Source organism: Punica granatum, chromosome 6 (genome assembly GCF_007655135.1).
Source record: "Punica granatum isolate Tunisia-2019 chromosome 6, ASM765513v2, whole genome shotgun sequence".
Classification (NCBI taxonomy): Eukaryota; Viridiplantae; Streptophyta; class Magnoliopsida; order Myrtales; family Lythraceae; genus Punica; species Punica granatum.
The window spans coordinates 24078185-24099942 of NC_045132.1; the positions used below are offsets into that span (position 1 = coordinate 24078185).

The 21758-nt window shown below is 40.3% G+C and overlaps 3 protein-coding genes across 4 annotated transcripts; 2 read left to right on the top strand and 1 right to left on the bottom strand.

Moving 5' to 3' along the window:
• The first annotated feature begins 125 nt into the window (after positions 1–125).
• Positions 126–3764, top strand: LOC116210625 (calnexin homolog). Its single transcript, XM_031544572.1, has 7 exons — positions 126–335; positions 419–520; positions 624–693; positions 1546–2672; positions 2762–2833; positions 2955–3068; positions 3331–3764. Exons 1-7 carry the CDS (start codon positions 141–143, stop codon positions 3469–3471), a joined length of 1821 nt encoding a protein of 606 aa, XP_031400432.1. The 5' UTR covers positions 126–140; the 3' UTR covers positions 3472–3764.
• A 662-nt stretch (positions 3765–4426) lies between these two features.
• LOC116210626 lies at positions 4427–6769 on the top strand. The gene is made up of 2 exons (XM_031544573.1): positions 4427–4859; positions 6105–6769. Exons 1-2 carry the CDS (start codon positions 4555–4557, stop codon positions 6580–6582), a joined length of 783 nt encoding a protein of 260 aa, XP_031400433.1. The 5' UTR covers positions 4427–4554; the 3' UTR covers positions 6583–6769.
• A 2553-nt stretch (positions 6770–9322) lies between these two features.
• On the bottom strand, positions 9323–15107 carry LOC116211643 (respiratory burst oxidase homolog protein D). 2 transcript variants are annotated; one of them, XM_031546106.1, is made up of 12 exons: positions 14956–15107; positions 14136–14746; positions 13542–13704; positions 13311–13359; positions 12737–12850; positions 11806–12618; positions 11597–11692; positions 11384–11499; positions 11187–11289; positions 11009–11082; positions 10109–10665; positions 9323–9797 (listed from the first exon to the last, which is right to left on the bottom strand). In XM_031546106.1, exons 2-12 carry the CDS (start codon positions 14737–14739, stop codon positions 9688–9690), a joined length of 2799 nt encoding a protein of 932 aa, XP_031401966.1. In that variant the 5' UTR covers positions 14740–14746; positions 14956–15107; the 3' UTR covers positions 9323–9687. The 2 variants fall into 2 exon arrangements, with proteins under 2 accessions (XP_031401966.1, XP_031401965.1); XM_031546105.1 differs by having other exon boundaries at positions 14136–15096.
• Between the last annotated feature and the right edge of the window lie 6651 nt (positions 15108–21758).

The window sequence follows — 21758 nt, forward strand, 5'->3', positions numbered from 1 at the left end:
GGGCCGACGACTAGATCCGACCCCAAAGTCAAAAGTCAAAAGTCCTCTCTTCCTAGAGCCCTTTTATCTTTCTCGTATACGATACGATTTGCCAATCTGTTATTCGCCACGTCGATTCGGCAATAAGGACCAATAAAAAGATGCCAAGTCAGCTCCGTGACGTGCAACGTCGATGCTCCCCGCAACATATAATCCCACGTTCCCGCCCCACCTCTTTCACCCAACCGAGGCCGGCCAGTGGGTCTCTCTCTCTCTCTCTCTCTCTCTCTCTCTCGCAGAAACATCTCATTACGTCTAGAAAGTTCGTAGGTGTTCGTCCGCTGCTCGATCGGACGGTGAGTTCCTCGCCGGATCTCTTTCCATCTTCAGCTGAAGCTCGAGATTCCGTCATCTGATCGTTCTTGTTCTCCTGTTTCAGGAAGTGTTCACGATGGAGGGGAGGCGGATCGGTCGACTTGCGTCTGCCGCGATACTGCTGGTGCTGAGCTGCTTAGCTTTCCAGATCCGCGCCTCTGATGTGGTACGCATTCTGATTCGCGTCGATCGATCCTGTGTCTTTGCATTTTCTTGCATTCGTCGGGTTCTGTGGATTTGATCTGATGTAATTTGTGTTTTTGTTCTAGATCTTCTACGAGTCCTTTGATGAATCGCTCGAGGGACGGTGGATTGTGTCTGAGAAGGAGGACTACGAAGGTGAGAAACGAGAGTTCTGCTTTTGCGCATTGTCGTAATGTAACACGTGAGATGCTGTGCTTTTTATGGAAATGAGCTTCATATGTATGTTCCTGCCATCTTCTACACAGTCAGACAAATAAACATTATATGAGCTGTCTCTTGTCATTGTCTGGTATTAATGGAAATTAGCTTCAAATGTGTGTTGTTGCACTTTAGTCAGACACATAAACACCATTGAAGCTGTCTCTCGACTGTCTGCAAATTTCTATCTTGTGTTATTTTGGTCTTCGATCTCCATGGATGCACTTGTTTCATGAGTAGGAATATGAGACGCGTCTGATGGTGAAATGTCGAGCTGATGCTCAAAGCCCATTCCAAAATAGCATGTTATTGTCACCCCATTCAAAACAAAGTAATTGAACGCGGTTATTTTCAAGAACAATGCATAGGAAAAGGAATGAAATATGGTAAAAGAGATGAGAATAATCATGTGGGCGGTTTGGTAGGACTTGTTTATATTCGGGTTGCGTGTTTGATAATCTCACCTATTCTACTCATGCTACTTATATGCCCAAATTAGGGAGGATTTCTTTGTAATTGTATGAGATGTATAAAAACCGTGATGGAATTAAGTTAATACTGTCGAACTGAACGTAGTGTATTTAATTATCTGTTTGGAGTTTGTGATTCTGTGTAATAATTAAAAAATTATATATCATCTGCCTGTCCGACCTGGGTATTTAATGAAAGCTGTTCGTATATAAGCTTGTCTCGTGTTTTTTTCTTTCTTTGCTGACAAATAGTGGGTCTGATGATAATTATTTCATTCTTCGATGGGTAAATAACATCTATGGGCTCTTGTTGTTTCAGGTGTATGGAAACATTCCAAAAGTGAGGGACATGAGGATTATGGGCTTCTTGTCAGTGAGAAGGCCAAGAAGTATGCCATAGTGAAAGAGCTGGATGAGAACTACAGCCTCAAGGATGGGACTGTTGTTCTACAATATGAGGTCCGCTTACAGAATGGTCTTGAATGTGGGGGTGCCTATTTGAAGTACCTCCGACCTCAAGAAGCTGGGTGGAAGCCCAAGGAATTCAACAATGAGTCTCCGTACACCATAATGTTTGGACCTGACAAATGTGGTGCCACAAACAAGGTTCACTTCATCTTGAAGCACAAAAACCCCAAGACTGGAGAATATGTCGAGAATCATCTCAAGTACCCACCTTCTGTGCCTCTCGACAAACTCACCCATGTTTACACTGCAATCTTGACACCTGATAATGAAGTGAGAATCTTGGTTGATGGGGAAGAGAAGAAGAAGGCAAACTTCCTTTCGGCTGATGATTTTGAGCCTGCCCTTGTACCAGCTAAGACAATCCCCGATCCTGATGACAAGAAGCCAGAGGACTGGGACGAGAGGGCAAAGATCCCAGATCCTGACGCAGTGAAACCAGATGATTGGGATGAGGACGCCCCAATGGAAATCGAAGATGAGGAGGCTGTGAAGCCTGAGGGTTGGTTGGATGATGAGCCTGAGGAGATAGATGATCCTGAGGCTACTAAGCCCGAGGACTGGGATGATGAAGAAGATGGTGAATGGGAAGCACCGAAGATCGACAACCCCAAGTGTGAGACAGGTCCTGGTTGTGGAGAGTGGAAGAGACCAATGAAGAGGAACCCTGCTTACAAAGGGAAGTGGCATGCTCCTATGATTGACAACCCGAACTACAAGGGTATCTGGAAGCCTCGGGATATCCCCAACCCAGACTACTTTGAGCTCGACAAACCCGATTTTGAGCCTATAGCTGCTGTGGGTATTGAGATCTGGACCATGCAAGATGGTATTCTGTTCGACAATATTCTGATCACCAGTGATGAGAAGGTTGCTGAGTCGTATAGAGCTACAGCATGGAAGCCTAAGTTTGAAGTTGAGAAGGAGAAGCAGAAGGAGGAGGATGCGGCCCCAGGTTCAGATGGCCTCACAGGCGTACACGTAAGCACTCAATTCACTTTCTTTTCCAATTACTCCCCTACGCTAGTTGTTAGCAGACAGCTAATGGTATGTGAGCTTACCTTTTGCAGAAGAAGGTGTTTGATCTCCTCTACAAGATAGCGGACTTTCCCTTCTTGGAGCCACACAAACCTAAGATTCTGGTCAGTTAGCAGACCTGTTATACAGGAATTTTCCTAATCTAAGCTTCTTTTAAATAATAAGTTTCTGTTCTTGCTTGTGTCATGGAACACATTTCCTCAAAGTGTGGTGTGTTGCATGCAGGATCTCATCGAGAAGGCTGAGAGTCAGCCTAACATTACACTCGGGGTTCTCGTTGCTGTAGCTGTTGTTATCTTGTCGGTGTTCTTCAAGATCCTCTTTGGTGGCAAAAAGAAGGTAATGTTATTTTAATGTACTTCCTTTTTGGTGGCAAAATGTATGCCCTCGACTTATCAAGAGGGGAATTCTAGCTTACACTGGCTTTACCATGAGATTCTATCGCACCTCATCAGTTGGTATGGATCTGAGACCTGCAACGAATCAACATTTTGAATAACTGGGTGAAAAGGATACTCTGAAAAGTCGGTTTAAACGAGGATTTACTTGATAAAGATGTGTTCCTTCTGTTCGATATGATTAAATTCTTGTAAACCTGCAGGTGAGCAGTGTTGCTGAGCCAACCGAGACACCTGCCCAGCCTTCTGATGATCAGGGCAGCAGCGTGGAAAAGGAGGACGAGGACGAGGGCGAGAAGGAAGGCAATGCCCCTCGTAGAAGGAGCACCAGGAGGGAAACTTGAAAGACAAAACTGCTCTGCAGTGGACATGTTTCGAGATCGTATATGTCGAAATTTTTGGTAGAACTAGTCAAAGCTGCTAGTGCTGCAAATCAGCTGCAGCACAATCTTTTCCGGAAGATCTTGCTTTCTTCCAAGTTCTGTTTTCTTATATTGTTAGGGTTGAGAGCAACTCATCATTCATTAGTGGTTTACTCTGCACTGCACTGTATTTTGCTTAATCTAATTTGATGTACACCTGAATTTACGACTCAGACAATATTCTTCAAATGTTTAGATCTTGATTGTGTTTGCGACGGGTATTTCATTGGTTGACATATCTCAAAGTCTCAACTGACCACTACGAACAATTAATGCATCAATCAAGTGCTGGGAGTTTCTACGATCATATTTTGTCATCTGAACTTTGAATAAATCAAGTACCGGACAGATACCGATTTAATGCAAATCAAAACCAAATCCAGAATCATCTCTTGCAGATCTATAGCCATCAAGCTTAGCTGCAAAACATAATAATCTTTCTTCCATCCGGTTGGGCCAGTCAGGCAGCTATAAGGAAAGAGTGTCCGGCAGCTATAATGAAAAAGTGTGTGACGAATCAATCGTAAATGGGGATATCGCCGCATCAAAATTTAAACGGGAGATAGCGCTGCATCGAAATATTGACACGCGGATTGCCGACTGAAGATATTGATTATGCATTGATTGATTATTACCGCTTCACCAACATCTTGACATGGGGATTGCCGACAGCCAGCAGAAGGAAGCAGATCGATTGTGTTGTCTCGGCCTGAGACACCGAACAACGGTAAAGACAAATGAAAGAGAATATGGTGCTTAGTTTGTGAGACTGGCCCATAAAACAGTTGCACTTTCGGCCTATCCAATAAAAATTGGGTCACCGGAGAGGTCCAATAGGCCCTAGAGTGAGGGTCCGTGTGGGCCAATGGTCAGATCGAATAAGCACAGGACAGGACCCTCTCTCTTAGTCAAAGCGTTGATTTCTTTCCATCCTCTCGTACGTCCCTGTCCATTGTGTCGTGTTGGACCCGCCCAGCTGCAGCTGGAAAAGCACGGCGAAGGAGAATGGCAGGCAGGTGGTGGAAGATCGCGGCGGCGGTGGGGGCAATCGCGGCGGCGAGTGAGGCCAACAGGCGTTACGGATGGGACAAGGACACCGCCCTCAAAGCTTTCGAGGAAATGTCCGAAAGGCTGGGCGTTTGGGCCATCCCCGTCTACGTGGCGGTCCACACCCTCACCCTCGCCCTCTGCCTACCCTACGCCGTCTTCTTCGAGGCCGGCGCCTCTCTCATCTTCGGCTTCTTCACCGCCGTCCTCTGCGTCTTCGCCGCCAAGGTGCTAGGCGCATCCCTCTCCTTCTGGATCGGCAGGTTCGCCCTTTGTTATTCATTCTCTTGTGAGTGCTGAGCTGCTCAAGACTGATGCCAGATTTCTCGTGATGCTGATTTGGGTCTAGTGTTAGCTTTGCTTTAGGAGTAAAGTATCGCCTGTTCTTGCAAAATGCCAGATGTAAGAGATGTAGATCACTTGAGCTCGCTGCTGCTCTCGTGTATTACTCCATTAAACATTGATGAGAAGCAACAGGGTGGTTTCTTTGTCTCGTGATGAGGATTTAGTCATGTCATGGAACTCTTTCCTCAGTGGCACGCGATCTGTGTCATCTTTAAAAAGATTCCATGCCCATAGGATGATAAAAAAAAAAAGAGGATCCCTTGATAATGTAGCTCTTGGATGCTTCCTTGCTTATGTCGATTGTGAAGAGCTTGGCTGTCATGAATCTCGATGAGAGTCTGTTGGCAAAGTTTATTATTGGTTGAGTATTTATTCAGCAGCAGGATCGTTAGAGTTAATACGTACGTAGGAAGAAAGGGCATGGGTGAATTGGGTTTTCCTGTTGGAAAAGAAGCTCGAGGGTTAGTTCGGTGGTTTTACTCTTGAATCTGCTTATTAGGAGCAGAGGATTCTGATAAATGTTAGATTGGCTGCATAAGTGGAGTTCCAAGTTTTCGAGTTGTGACAGTTTACAACTAACCTAGATTTAATGCCGGTATGAGGATCACTCGCTGACAGGCACATTTATGCAAGAGTTTAAAATGGAAAAAGTGATACATATACAGGGGCAAAGTATATATTACGGTCCTGACAGTATTGCTGTCGAGGTTGTTCAAAGCTATTCGTATTTGGGAATATGGAAGTAGAACAAGTTTCACGAATATGCCATATCAGCTTGATTTTCCTATTTATTTCATGGCAATTTTTTTGCTATTGAAGATTTCCCTTTGGTATGTTCACCTTATATCAAACAATTATTTTAGCAGTTGATATAGGTTGCCCGTACCTAGTTTATGCATTTTGCATCTTAAGACTGTACTGGTTTCCTAGGTTGTTATGTGTTGCAGTTGATGAAACTGAAAGAAAGGTCTGCTTCTACCCTTTGCCAAAGAGTTAAAATTAAGGAGATCAACCACTCCTGTTCTTAACCATCCAAGAACTGGGAAAGTGGGATAAGGCCTCATGTCTTTGGCATAGATCACTGATTGTTTCATGTTTCAACTGTTATGTAATTTGCTGTCCATGCTTTTAAGCGACTTTTCCTAATATTGCTTTTTCTCCAGGCTAGTGTTCAGGAATTCGAGTTCGGCTATGGAATGGGCCCAAAGAAACAAGTACTTCCACATGCTTTCCAGAGGAGTGGAACGAGATGGGTGGAAATTTGTGCTTCTCGCCCGATTCTCGCCTATCCCTTCTTACGTCATAAACTACGCCCTGGCAGCTACTAATGTGGGGTTTGTGCTGGATTTTCTGCTTCCAACAGTTATTGGTTGCCTTCCAATGATCTTACAGAACACATCCATCGGGAGCCTAGCTGGTGCTGCCGTGACCAGAGCTTCAGGCTCCAGTAAATCCCGGATTTGGTCTTTTGTTTTTCCTCTTCTCGGGATATTATCGAGCATCCTGATTTCTTTGAGAATCAAGAGCTACTCTAGTGGTATCGTGGCTGATGAATCCTCAGGAACCAGGTCCGGTGAAGACCAGAGTAACACTCCAGGCTCATCCCAGCAAGAAAGTAAGGACAGAAGGAAGAGCGAATGAAACTGCAAAACATAGTAAAGGCTAACCCCCATGGCGTGATACTCTCTTCTTGTTAGCATACAAGAAGATTTCCTTCTTTCATTATTTTCCCCCATTGATTATTATGTATTGCTACACTGTTTATGAATCCATAGGTCTGATCTGATCTTCTATATAGAAATGGTCTTGTATTAACAATTCGGCCTTCCTTCCATGTCTCAAATGCCTAATATGCCGAGCTCAATAGCTTTCATTCAATCGGTTAGGATTGCTATCATTAAGAGTATCACCGCTCCATGGATAATAGATCGGTCGATTTCATGTTGTCAAACATCCATGGGAAACTTCTTGCTTCTGATTCAATCTAGGTCGACTGGGTGTGAACAGGAAGCAGCATTTTCTTCGTCTTCTATATATTAGCATAATCTAGTTTAGTTGGATTAGCATAATCTAGTCTAGTTGGATCAGCATAATCTAATCATCGGACGGGTGGGACCCATAAAGAACCGTAATAGGAAATGTATGCTGGAAGGACTTGCGCTCACCATGCCTTGAACTCTCTTGGACCCAAAATTTGACTTGACAATCCGAGGTGGGATTTTGAATAATAAGGGCACTGATATTCTAGAACAATTGCATATAAAATAAGGGTTGACTTTGAATAATAATGGCACCAATTCTCCAACAACAGTGAAAGTACTCCCGGACGGGAAACGCAGCAGGTTCAGGAGACTTGCGTCTGTCGATGTAGACACCTAGCCTAAAGACTCGTTACTCATTGAGACATAAACACCGAGCTGTAAGCACATATCGGCCAGTCCGTCTTGGTTACGACGGTTAGGGATGGAATGGAATGAAATCTTGTTTGGCGGATGAGCACTCCACACGGGACGACGCTTTCCCGGTCATTGACTCTCTTTCACCCACTTATGACTTTGAACATTGAAGAACTTAAATAGAGTTGACTTCCTTAGGTCGGTCGGACTATAAGAAAATACGAAGGTTTTCTATGTGTTCATGCCATGTTCTGAAATCTTGAATGAACTCTGAATTTTTCACCAAAAATACATTGAATGCAACTTGAGAAGCAGGAAGAGAAAATTGAAGCAAACACGAACGTTATTGTGGGTGGCGTTTGACGAATTGAGGCAACTCATTTTGAAATTTCTCTATGAAAATTCAAAGATTTTGTCCGACTGCTCTAGGTGGATTAGTTAGTGCCACCTACCACATCTTCGATGCGACAACTCGTACTACAGCCGACTTATTTACGGTCCTAGGAGGGAAAGGGACCATCGGATCGCCCTCAATATTCATTCCTGAGAGATATACCCTCACCATTCATGCAATGGAACATGGCCCCGTCCACTTCCAGGACCGTAACAAAAGCCACGTTGAAATAGAAGAAGAAAGTTGCACTTTTACATGCGAAAAATCTGCCAAAAATGTTTTTTCTTGATTGACTTTGGGTAAGATGGAATTGCTTCTTTCTTTTCACTTTTTTGGTGTTAGTATATTTCGACTCTTTCCACGTTGATTTTGTTTCCCAGCTTCTACAACCCTTTCTGGGCCAATTACGTAGGACTTGGAACATAACTGATGTTACTGATCATGGAAGCAGTAGGTTTACACTTGCAGTGGTTTAAGGGGGATCCCTCCATGGTCGACCCGACTTGTCCCGTGGACACGTTATAAGGGCATGAAATATTCCAGCTGCCTTCTTTTCACAATAGAGTGGATCATTTCAGAGACTGACTGCAAAAAGTCGAGGTTGTCTAATTCTTTAGATGTAGAAATACGGATGTAACGATCGTTCACACCTTCAACACACGGCAGCATGCAGTTGTCCCTGTCGGTACGAAACAGTTGCTTGGCACGAAGGAATATGTTCATAATGTGTCGCTTTGTAAATTAGTGCCGATTAAGAATTTAGCACTTATGTTTGGAATTTGGATGATGATTCTTTAACTGGTTGAACAAAAGGATTTGATTTGTTTTGTTACTTGATCTGCAATCATTTACTGGAGGAAAAGATCACTTATGGATCTTCCCGGTGTTTTCTTCGTGAACTGAATTGCACTTTTCGAGCCTTTTGAATTTTCCATCTCCGACTCATTTGCCCCTAGACCTTTTCCAGGTCATAAGATCTATCATTAGGATCCACGGGGTTTTAGCCCAGCCCCAACGACAATCTCCAAGTGCGTCCCGTTCCATGCCGCAAGAAGTCAAGAGTTCGAATCATTCAGGGTCATCAACGTGGTCCATGCATCCACCACCACTAACTACCGAGGAGAAGTGCTTGTTGATCTTTTCCCACTTCGGATGTCAAATTACATCTAAGAGTTCCACTCATGGAGTTTCGCTTTCGGTGTTGATGGGGAGAAGAAGTGGCCGAAGCTCAAGATAGACACGAGTACGATACAGAAACTGCATTTCAATGCGATGCAGATGCCGACATGTAGATAAGTATAGGATTTATAGGATTTGGATCCATTTTGGTCGAAAAACAGTTTACCTTTTTCTCTAAAAATCGAAGAAGTATGGCGGAAGTGACAAATTATAATACGTTCTCCCACTTTTCCGTAATCAAATTCTTCCAAGTTTCTGGTTCGAGCTGCTGTATGTATTAAACGGGGAATAAGCACTCCTTTCCAAATTTAGGATCCGTTCGTTTGGCGTAAACTAATCGATCTGTTCAGGGATAAGAGCAGCTTGTGCCGTGAATGCCCAGGAAAAGAAAAAAAAAACAGAGCTGTAAACATAAGAGAACATACTCTTCTTCAACTATTACTTTAATACTTTCCGGTACAGCTCAAGAGCGGTAATGCATCCCAAAAACAGATGCACTGCCGTGTGATTTACAGGACGAATCCAAACTAACAACTCGCTCATTGTAGATTACAATTTGCAGCTGACAGAAATAGCGTAAAACGAAAAATAAAAATAAAAAAAGAACTCTCATCTTTCTTCAAGTGTAAGAAATTCTATATATCATACACCTTTACATTATGCAAACTAGTGTATATCAAAGATCTATAAATGTATGAACAAGTAAATAATTAATTTGTACTTGATGACCCTAAGAACGTAAATACAATTAGTAGTAGGTAGGTGTTAATGTTTCCTTCAAAAGTTCTCCTTGTGGAAATCGAACTTTGTGGATGTCTTGTGTGAGAAATCCAAGGCTAGATGTCTCAACTCCTTTGTTAGTGCCGGTGCCCCACAATAGAAGACTCCTGCAATTTCATTTTTTTTTTTGGGGGAAAAAAATTAGTGATTATAATATACATATATTATTTTTTGATAATTAGATGAATTATTGTTTTTCTCATCATGGGTTGATTAGTTTTCTCCCGTGTTGGTCACCTAAAACTACACATGTTAGGTAGGAAGCAATAAGGGCTTTAGTAGTTGGAAAAAGGGGTTCAGTGTAATGGCATTACACTTTCGGTTAGGATCATGAGGTTTCCGGATTGATTCTTCCTATGAATTATAGTCTTTTCTGGAATGGAAAAGGAGAGGCTTTAGTGGTTTAGAGTATACTAACCAACTCGAGTCTCGGGGTGGTGGAGCGCGATCTTCTTGTAGACCTGGCGCCAGTTGGGCTTGGCGAAGTGGGACTTTACGCGGGTCCCAGAGACGACGTCGACCCCGCTCTTGGCGTGGTGGAGCGACTGCAGCATTGCAATCAGGGCCGACCTTGCATCCCCTTCCTCGTACACGCTTGTGCAGTAGTTGTGCAGCTCGATCATCCTCTTCTCGTCCATCTCTGCCACCTCGTTCATTATCCCCTTGAACCACTCGAATGAGCCCTGCTCACGGGTCACCCAGTAGAAGTAGGCCTTCTGGGTCCTGAACCCCTTGCTGACACTCTTCGGCTTGTGGTTCATGACCGAACCGGCCCTCCCACTCTCGATCCCGCTCTCCAAGCTCTCCAAGCTCTCCTCTTCCTTTTCCTTGATCTTTATGTTGCTGATGATGTCTTTCACAATGCTGACCATCGGCGTGGCCCCGATCCCGAGCCCCACCAGAAGGACTACATCATATTTCTTGTAGTCTTGTGCTGGTGCTCCGTAGGGACCATCTATCAATATCTTCGGAAAGCTGCAGAACATTTTTCAAAATAAATCGTCTCAACCATTTTGATATGATATATATTATCTCCTTCATCGATGATTAGATGAGGGAAAGTGATAACACTGCCTAACTATGTGACCTGAATTATATAATTCCTAGTGGCTACCCTTGCGAATAATTCATCGCACATATGCTTTGTCTATGCTTGACAATTTCAATAATGGGAGCTTGCCATTGTCCCTTTCGACGGATATGAACAACCCCATTCACCACCGAGAACAAACAGCATATCTTTCCAGGAATATCTTTCATGTGTAGGATTTATCTTTTCTGTGCAGCCAAAACAGAACAGAACAGTACAGACACTAACCTTGGAAGAGTTCCTCCTTGATTGCAGTCTGCTTGCAGTATACCACTATTCCCAACGGGCGGAGGTTGGCACAGCTGAAATTTTCAGATCCGACAATGTTAGGGAAATGGTTTCAAGCAAATTTATATAACGGCCTCGATGTATTCATATTGGAAAACCTTAAGTGGTGATTGCGAACCTCAGAGAACACGGATTTGAGCTGCCTTGTCCAGTCGCCAAGAGTCCGAATGTGAACGCTTAGGTAATCGTCTCCCGGTGCAGAAGTGATGGAGAAAGGATGCCTATTCGTTCAGATGTCATAATATTCAATTAGTTAAGATAAAAATAATGGTGTGTGAATAATCACATTGTTGCAAGAGAAGATGAGAAGCCCACCATTCAAATGGAGAGACAGCAGAGCAGTTGACAAACATGTACTGCCCGCTCTTGTACTTGAACCCGTTTGGCTTCGACATATGCAGTGCCAGTACATTCCCGGGATATACTGCGACCTGTGCATTCCCCGGTATTTCCATGATCAGTTGACATTGGTGTCAAGAATTTGACACGCATTGAAACGTGATAGCAGGATCCAGTTCTTTTACTCACCTTCAGGATCTTCACAGGCTTGATGCTCGACCTGAATGCCCTTATCAACCTCTCACAGGCATAGAGCGTCACGGGCACCGCCAAGTACATCCATGTCTGTAGTCAAGGAATTCCGAACGAAACCATCAGAAAACAAAAGCTTTACCTTATACTGCTAGAAGTAAGTTTAATCAATATGCTGAGTTGATACTACGGTGGACTTAGCATACCGTTTTCTGGTACCATTTCTTGGCAAGGTAGAGCTTGATCCCGTGAACAATGAGGAGAGCATAGACGATCACGAACAAGTGGTGGGAGTACCAGAAGGCGTTGAACCCAGTGAGCCGTCTGAAGGGCTTGGGCACGTTGAGCTTGTTCCGCCGGAACCACGGAGTCGCCAATGTGAAGGCAATGGCCATTAACACCACCATTATAATCCCTGTCACGCCCTCAACCCCCTTCACGAACCACCAATAGTTAGGCGGCTGTTCCTTCCCGAAGTATGGCTCCATCGGCTCATACTCGTCCGGGGTCGCGTGGAGGAGCCTGGGGAAGTCACATGTCAAATGAGATATCCCGTGGAGGCCCACCCCGACAACAACTCCCGTGGCGATCACCTTATGGAAATTAAGGTTGTCATCAAATGGGACTGCGACTCCCAGCTTCGTCTTGTTCCTAAGCCAAGTGATCGTGTTCCGGCACACGGGGAGAAGGATGAGGGCCATATTGAACTTGAGCGTCTCCGCCCCACCCTTGGCCACACAGACACAGTAGCCCATGACCCCAAATGCAGCCTTGTTCCGGTACTGAATGAACTTGTAGGTGAAGAGGCCGCCGAGGATAGCGAGGTAGAGGATCATGATCCACACCCGCTGCCAGTTGTCCATGAGGAAGTACTTGAGCTTGCTGTACCACCTTGTCAGCGGGTTGGTCTCCTGGGTCGGCTTCAGCTTCTGGCTAAGGAGCTGACTCAGGACCCGGCTATCCCCCACTCGGACCGACTGGTTTGGGGCCTGCAGCAGCAGCATCTCCAAGTTCTGGACCTATTAACATACAGAAGAAAGAAATTTCAAATAATTAGCCGATCAGGATGGTTAGCGGGAAAGAATGAGGACATCAGCATGGCGTGAACAGTAGAAATTTCGGAAGTCGGGCACGTACCATGATGTAACCGGCATTATCGGGGTCAAGCTCTTCCATGATGAGAGCTGCATACTCCTTGGCTTGCTTCTGGATGGTGTGCAACTTGTTGGCCGAGGCACTAAAACTAATGATCTGCAAAATTAATAAAATAAAAAGCTCAATTAAAAAACAATCTCAAAAACTCTTAGGTCATGTTTGGATTTCCAAACACTTAATTTTAATTTAACTTTAACTTTAACTTTAAGTCTTTAACTCAACACACTACACAACAAAAACACACATTTTCCAATTAAAAAATTTTAACTTTAACTTTAACTCAACGCACTACACAACAAAAACACACGTTTTCCAAGTTAAATTCATAATCACATCTCATTTGTCATTTTCCACAATCAAAATTAAAGTTACTTTAACTCTGAATCCAAATGCACCCTTAAATCCTTCAAATTATTTGACAATTATTTTTTTGTCTTTCAATTTTTTTTTTGGTTAATTGTGATTTTTTTAAAGATTTATTTGATTTTAATCAGTTAAAAAAATTGCCGTCATGTTTGACCAAATTTATCGTTACAGCTCATTTCCATTACATTACCTCAGTGACTTCTTCTTCTGTGATTCTTCCATCTGCATCTTTGTCCACCCTGCATTATTATTACTCAATCTAATTAATTTATAACTAACGAAAATCAAGTTTAAGAAAAGACTTTATTAGTTCAATCAGCCGGCCGGTTGACCATTGCTGAAATTATTGAAAAATTAAAACAATTGACTCGTAATTCGTGGTCGTTTTAGGTTTAGAACGTGTCAGAGCCAGTAGTCTCACATGTCAAAGAAGGTCTGAAGTCGAGAATCGAAGCTTTCATCGGCAATTTGCTCCCAGAACTCTCTGAGCTGTTCCTTGTTGATCGAGTCTCCATAGATGTTCCGCCTTTGCGCGAGTGCACGAAACAGCCCGTTAGCGAATTCCTTCGATTCTTTATTCATCCCTGTTTTATATAATTTCATTCCCAATAAACAAATACGTTTGATCGGTCATAATTTCAGATAATATATATCAGAACAGGCAATATTTTGGAGATCTAATGCCATGAAAAATAATAATTCACAGGGTCAGTTCATTACTCTTATTATACATATTTACACTTTTTTCCAGTAAATACATTTAAATTATAAAATGCAAAAAGTTATTACATTACATGTAATCTGTATTTATGCAATTGGAATTTTTTTTTCAAATTCATATAAATAATTCCATTCCATTTACTGAAAAGGGAAACTTCATAGAAAAACAAAATAGTATTTTTACTTAAAATAGAAATACATTTATTTTCTGAGCTATACAAATTAAAGAATAATTCATTTTCTTTTCTAAAAGACTATAATGGAGACAAAGAGAGACAGTGATTTGGCTCTTTACCGATGCATTCACCAAACATGGAACAGTGTAGGAGACCGTTGCTGGGGGCGGCGAGCTGGTTGAACCGCTTTTCAACGGCGGGCCAGCCGGAGGCACCGCCGCCAGTCTTGGAGGTAATAAACTTGAGGCCCTTCAGGGCGTGGGCGGCCACAGACTTGGTTCGGTCAAACTGCCTGGCGGACGGCCTCCTCGAGAGCGACGCTAACCGCTTCAGCTCCTGCGACACATGCCGGATGCCAGATGACGTGTTCCTCAACAGCATCGACCCAAACGACGACTTCTTCTCCAGTGTCCGCCTCGCCAGCAGCGCCAGCTCCGGGTCCTCCATCCCCTGGCCAGGACCGCCTCCGCCTCCGCCGGCAGCCTGGACGCTGTGCACCGCCACAGAGTCATCCCTTATGTCGAGGGTGATCTCCACGTACGTCTCATCATCGTCCTTGGCCCGCCTGCTTGCAGAGCCGCCAGGGAGGTTGAACCTCGCGCTCTTCTTGGAGGGCTTCTTGCCGGCCACCAGAGGGCCGCTGAAGGCCGATCTGTCGCTGGCCATGCTCTCCGTGTCAGAATTCGTGTCGGAGTAGGTTCCCGTTCCATCTTCACTCCTCATGTCGAATCTTCCCAGTTCAAACCGAACGTTCGAGTCAGTCCGGGAAATATCCAAATCTAAGGAAACAAGCTGGTTTGACTGAATTGAAAAAAGAATGAAGGAATGGAAGAAGAGGATATATGGGAGTATGATGAGTAGATTAGTCGGTGCTTATTGAACGAACTGAACCGAACCGAATGGAATCGAAGATAGAAGAGAAGAGAGGGAGTTAGGCACCTCCCCAATAAGTTGAGCTTCGTGTCGTGTCCTCCTCAGAACAAAGGGAGGCTCTGTATTTATATATTTTCGTATGAAGGGGACATACAGAGAGAGTCAGTCGTTGCTGAGTTTATAATGGAGAGAAGAGATCAAAACATAAGAAAGTTGGAGGAAAGGGATGCCATTGCCGGTCAAGGGGGAAGGTTATACATCGCCAACGAACCATACCATACCCAGTCATTATCACGTAATAATTTATACACTTTTTTTTTGGGTAAAGAAAAATACACATATTATATTATAAAATATATATATATATAATCATGAAATATGATTCAGTTGACAAACAATGTCCATCGTGGCAAATTTTATGTGTTGCGACGACTTTAAACTCAGTGAAAACATTTTAGTCGAGACAAGTAATCAGTGGAGCTAAAATTAGTATAAACTAACGAGCTAAGAATATTTACTGAAATATATATACACTCTGTAATATAATATTATAAATATTTGCAATCATATAATCTTGGAATTGTTTATGTCGGTTTTTTATGTGGGAAAAAAAATGAAATTGCGGTGGGGGAAGGGCCGGAGGGGGAAGGTTCCTGCTACTATACCGTTCATGACATTTTTTTTATATGATAATATCAATGACAGAAGGTTTCAAAAGATATAGAATATTATTGATCATGTAAATAAAGACAAACAAAATAGGTACATCTATATATTCAAAGACCCACTTACAAGAGCTAATTGAGGGTTTGAAAGTCAATATATATACAGCAATGCATACACAAATCTAATTAAATTATTAAACATGATATATATTTATAATAAGGGTCTTATAGTAAATGATATACAATCAATCTAGAATTGGGTTGATATTATAATTAAACTTTGGATGAGGATTTTCAAATTTGGATAAGACATATAGCTTTGTCCTTTTCATAGCATTTTTTGTGCTCATTAATAATGTACAAATAGCTAGCAATATAATGGACACCGACAGTATTGAATAAATAGTGTTACTCATTTATCACCAATGAAAAGATTGTGAGTGACAACTTGTGGATCCGTTGTGAGGCTAACTCTTCAATTTTAGGCATTTTAATTGGATGTTATATAGCTAAGTAGCTGAGTAATACTCACCGAATATTTGCTTAAGGGTATTAGCATGCTTAAAAGTGCTCCGCATCTGTAAGAAAGGACAACCCTTGATGTCTATATAACATGATTAAAAGTGTTCCGCATGTTTAAGAAAGGACAACCCTTGACGTCTATATCTTTTTTTTTTATTATCATTAAATCTGAAAGTTTGAAGGTTCCGACTAATTTAATTCGAGTAGGGTCAACTGCAGTTCGAGATTTTATTTAAAAAAAACAAACTTCAATTATCTAACCATCTTGATATTATTTATTCGAATGAATTTGTTCATATCATACTGAACTTATATGTTTCTTTGCCTAAAATTCAATTCACCGTTGATAAGTGAATGATCAATTAGTCTCTGGATCGATGGAAGAAGATCGCATAATTTAATTCATTGGGTATATCGACTGATTTTAAGATTCAACTTTTGTTAACATCCTAGATATCTTATAGTCATCACCATCAAGCAGGAATATCAATACTCGTCCGAATATACATAAGTTAAGTTGACTAGACTTGTACATTTGTGTGAATTTTCATATATATGTTGTGAATGCAACGACTTTATAAATTGATTAAGATTATAAACCCGTGAACGTATAGCGCATTCTAATTAACTAATATTTTAGACAAGACTCCTAGTCCTAGGATCTGTGGTAACGTTCAACCGAAAAACAAAAAACAGAGAGGCTCGAACGTTGGGTAATTGATCATTCTAATCGATCAAGGATGGATTCGCCCCCTTGGAGTCGGAAAAAAGTTATCAATTGTTCATATGTATTATGTCAAATTTGTCATTGTCTTTATGAAATTATCTCTTTTCGCATTCCTTGCTTTTACGATATTATTAAGTCTTTACCTTTCACTCCCTAGCTTGGACTAAACTCCTAGATCCGTCTCCTCATTCTAATCAATATGAAGGCTCGCACATGTTGAATTAACAGACTCCCTCGATATCTGGCAGAATAGTTTGTCTCAATCGAATCATTAAAATGTAGGCAGTCCTAATCGAACAGTTTAATTATGGAACCGGTTAGGTGGGTTGTGCTAATTTATTGAATTCTAATATATAGAGATTTTCGCTACTACCTCTTCCATAACATTAAATATCTTGTTTTTGGTCGTTTTCCTACGTATGGATAACATATTAATACATCAAATCATTTGAACTATGATATATGTGGTCTTTGAGAAGACAACAAACCGGTTGGCTCCTGAGTTGTGAGATTTAATTGCTGATATTAACTAAGTGCATGGAAAGCTAAGATTTGCATGCATTTCCTACGTACAACGTTTTGTCCTATATCCCGTTTTATTTGTGCCATGCCCGTATTGTTGATTGTAAATTATACAATTAATATATATAAACACTCGACAGAGGAAAAAGACTACGTTATATATATCCAGGATAAAATTAAATTAGAAACATTACGTCATCGTTCATGCAGGTTCGGTTGTCTGACGGATGCTTTCTCTATGGGTAGGTTGTTCTCTGCGTTGAGCGTCTAGCCCACCTTATCTCGGGTTCGGTTCAAGCAGGTCGCTGGTCACCTATGTAAGTGGGCTTACAAGGTCTTTTAATCTCACATTTAATGTTATCTCTGCAGGAGTCCATTCTATCCCATAGCTCTTTCTCTCGCAATGTTGACCTCATGATGGCCTTCCCAAACTCAAAACGGATGGTGCTTCACGTGGGAACCCGGGTTCAGCCGGAGCGGGAGGTATTATTTGTGACGAGAGAGGTAACTGGGTAAGCGGTTTTATGCAAAGCATCGATATCGCTTCGTCGATGATGGCAGAACTGTGGGGCATCCTCACAGGGCTGAGTATCGCTTGGGACTCTGGTTGTCGGAAACTAGTTCTCGAGATGGACTCTTTGATTGCGCAGGACTTAATTCAGGGGAAGATGACTTGCAATCCTTTGCTCAGGTTTTTGGTGGGGGACATTAAGAGGTTCATTCCACGTGATTAGGAGGTGCTAATTCCGCATACTCTCCATGAAGGGAACTCGTGCGCGGATTGGTTAGCTCAATGGACCGTCTCTCTTCCTGTGGGCGTTCATTCTTTATTTTCTATTCCTAATTGCTTAGGTCACTCGTTGTTAGAAGATATCTCGGGGGTTGCTGCACTGTTTGATTTTCTCTGTACCTTGACCCCGTTAATCTACCGAAAAAAATTAAATTAGAAACAAATATTGGTCTAGTTATGAGTCCTTTGGTGTACTGTCCAATTCTCGACCAAATAGCATAACATATATATGATAAAGAGAGAGTTACCCGTTATTTTTGAAATTTAAGGATTCGCAGTAATATAACAAACAAGACGTGATTCGGTACGCAAAAAATAGCTACTAAATAGATATCCTAGCCAGAGCGCACTTATTAAATCATATTGAGTACAATGTACAAATTAGGGTAGGTTAGCATATTACCTCTCTCTTCCGACAATGACATATGTAATTAGTTTCACATTGAGGGTTTTCTGTTAACCATTCCCATTATCTTATATGGAAGAATAAAAACTCTATATTTATTTATATAATTATTTTTTTTTGCTGGAAATATATTTAACTAATTAAGCACGGCAAACTGACCAGAAATATGACCAAGAAAAAATTCTGACGTCATTTTATCCGTAAGCAACTAACAATCATTGGGGACTTTCTTCGTGGAATTAAAACATATTTTTTGTGATTACCCAAAAAAACATATTTAATTGTTGTAAAAAAAACATATTTAATTGTCCCTACATAATTAATTAATTTGTTGGTCAACATCATTGTGGTCAAGCACTGGTGGAGGACTCATGAATTCTTCGATATATACTTTCCATATATATGTATTTGGCACTTCAAATTTTAATGTTATTTAAAGGAAGCTAATATGAACGTATTTCACCCGAGGTTTTCATATAGAATATGATGAAAGGGGCAAAAAAAAAAAAGGGCTACAAATCGAGCCCACCGAAAAGGTTCGATACAAGTTTCAGTATCCATACATCAAATTTAAAGAACTAAGTAACATGTAATATGATCTAGAATTTGAAATGAAAAATTTTATGGTTCCACAATAAAATATTCCTTGTACCTTCGGATATTAGTGCTCCGTTTGTTTTCAAAGTCGTAATTTAAGATTTTAACTTTAACTTTAACTCAAAACACTACACAACAAAACACACATTTCAAAAGTCAAATTGGTGGACCCCATATATTATTAAAATATAATCTCATTATAATTAATTATCTATACCTTCCATTCATTTCATATTTCAAAAGTCAAACTGGTGAGCCCCATATATTTTTGTCTTCTTCTACAATCACAATCACAATCACAAATTCGTGACTTTAACTCCGAAAACAAACGCATTGTAGATTTTTTACAATCTCAGACATATAAGGGACCTTTTGGGTATACGACCGGGTATAATTTCTCATCTCTAAAACTAGAGATATCATTTTGGACTTTTTCCCCCCCTTTTTGGTGAGAGGTATACATATGTCAATGTTGGGTTTTTGAAGAACAAATCAATTCTATGGGCGCTTGGGGTTCTAAAGCCGACGGGGTAAAAAAGGTTGGTAGGTGGCAATGGGTGGTACTAATTAATAATTTATCCAAAACCCTAGGCAGTAGACCACACGGACACAACACAATTCTTTCTTTGCCTTCAACATTATATTCGGCCTGCATCTCCAAATCGATACTTTGTTAATCATTTGCGCAAAGAGGAAAAAAAATAAAAATGAAAAAAAAAAAGTTCCCCGTTGAAATGGGTAATTAGGATATGTTTGAGCCAACCGCACATATTTGCTCTTCTTGCGAGAAAATTTTGACCCGCATTGATCGTAGCTGATTAATTTTACAATTGAGACATGGGATCCTCGGCAATAGAAGTTACACCAAATTCAAAATAAAATGTACATGAATGCAAGATATCAACGTAGGAGCATTGGTTTGATAGATCGAGTTTAAACTTCATGTTTTATCAAAATAAGGCTATCACATTTATGCTTCATTCGATTTTCTTTTCAAACTGAAAAAAAAAAGGAACAAATGGAAATACATGGAACTATTTTCTGAAATTTACTAGAAGGTGGCTGGAGTGGCTTAACTCTATATATATATATATATATATATATATATATATGTATATGTATATTATTTTATCATGGAATCAAAATCGATCATAGAGAAAATGGGTGCAATGCATTCATCATGGGCCCCAAAATTTGACTCCTAAGCCAATTTGTCTAAAGAAACCAAAACCCAATTGTCTTTATCGAAGAATATATAACAAAAGGATATTAATTTGCGGAAGCGCTTTATAAATATATAAATATATATGTATGCATAATAAATATATATATATATATGCATAATAAATACATATATATGCCGCCAAAAGCTCAATTGAAAAGAACAAACTTTGTGGGAAATCTATGTATATATTGTCGTGTATGTATGTTACAAGGCGCTATTGTCTAAGAAGAAATATATATATTATACGTATATTACATCAAAACGCTCAAAGACTAATTACAGTTATGCTTATAATTCAAAGATTTGATATGATTTCTTCAAAACACATGCTGCTTCTGCTTAATTGGTGCGATGAGACATAAAGCACGATCGCCTAAGAGTATTCATCTCTCGTGTCTATCCGCATAGTCTCCTATATAGAACTACGTTTGCTTTACTGAAATCAGAGAAGATAAAGCAACCGAAAACCTCCGCGATTTTAAACCCTTGCATTTGCTAATACATTTGATTAGGAGTTCTTAATTAAGATAGTTGTAGTTTCCGTTTCCATCCCAATCAAGTATGTATATTGGGAAAAATAGGATGTAGCGTAGTAGCGCACACCATCGCCCTACAAATAAGAAGTTGCATGTTCGATATTCAGTGGAACTACTTGCGCCTCTTGATATTAGGGTTTTTATTTCATTGTATTAGACCAATAGACCTCAATTGTAACCGACAATATATATATATTGGGCTTGTAATTATCCATCCATTTTTTTTCAATCTTGGCAGGCTAATTAGTTGTAAGATTAATATAATTTATATATTATATAAACTTGACTACAAGCTAATAAATATGGGTAAAATCGTAAAGTATGAAATATGTTATGGTCAAATTAGGAAATGTTTGAAATTAATTTAACTGTAATTATTTATATAATTAATTCATATAAACATAATTGCATTACTTTCAATAAGTACAAAATTAATTATAGATATGTTAGTTCTACACAATACATGGAATTGCAAGGATTTACTCAATTAATTAACATAAAAACATTTTACATTGAAATTTTTTTGTATGATAAATAAATGTAATACAAATTATTCTTATGAAGATATGTATATATATATAAGCCAATTATATATACATTATTATTATTATTATTATTAAATGTATATTATTCTCAATTTATTTACATTAACCTCATTATATTAAAAAAATTAAAGTATTATATAGCTACTCTTATTAAATATTAATTAAGTAAATCTTTCATTGAAGTGATTGGATCATTTCATCTAAAATTATTCAAATTCATGAAATTTAGTTTATGTAATGTTAGAAGAATAGTACAAGCAAATACTAAAATTATAAAATTGTAAAGATTCTATAATTATCATTCTTTCAATAAATAGAAACTAAAGATTTTGAA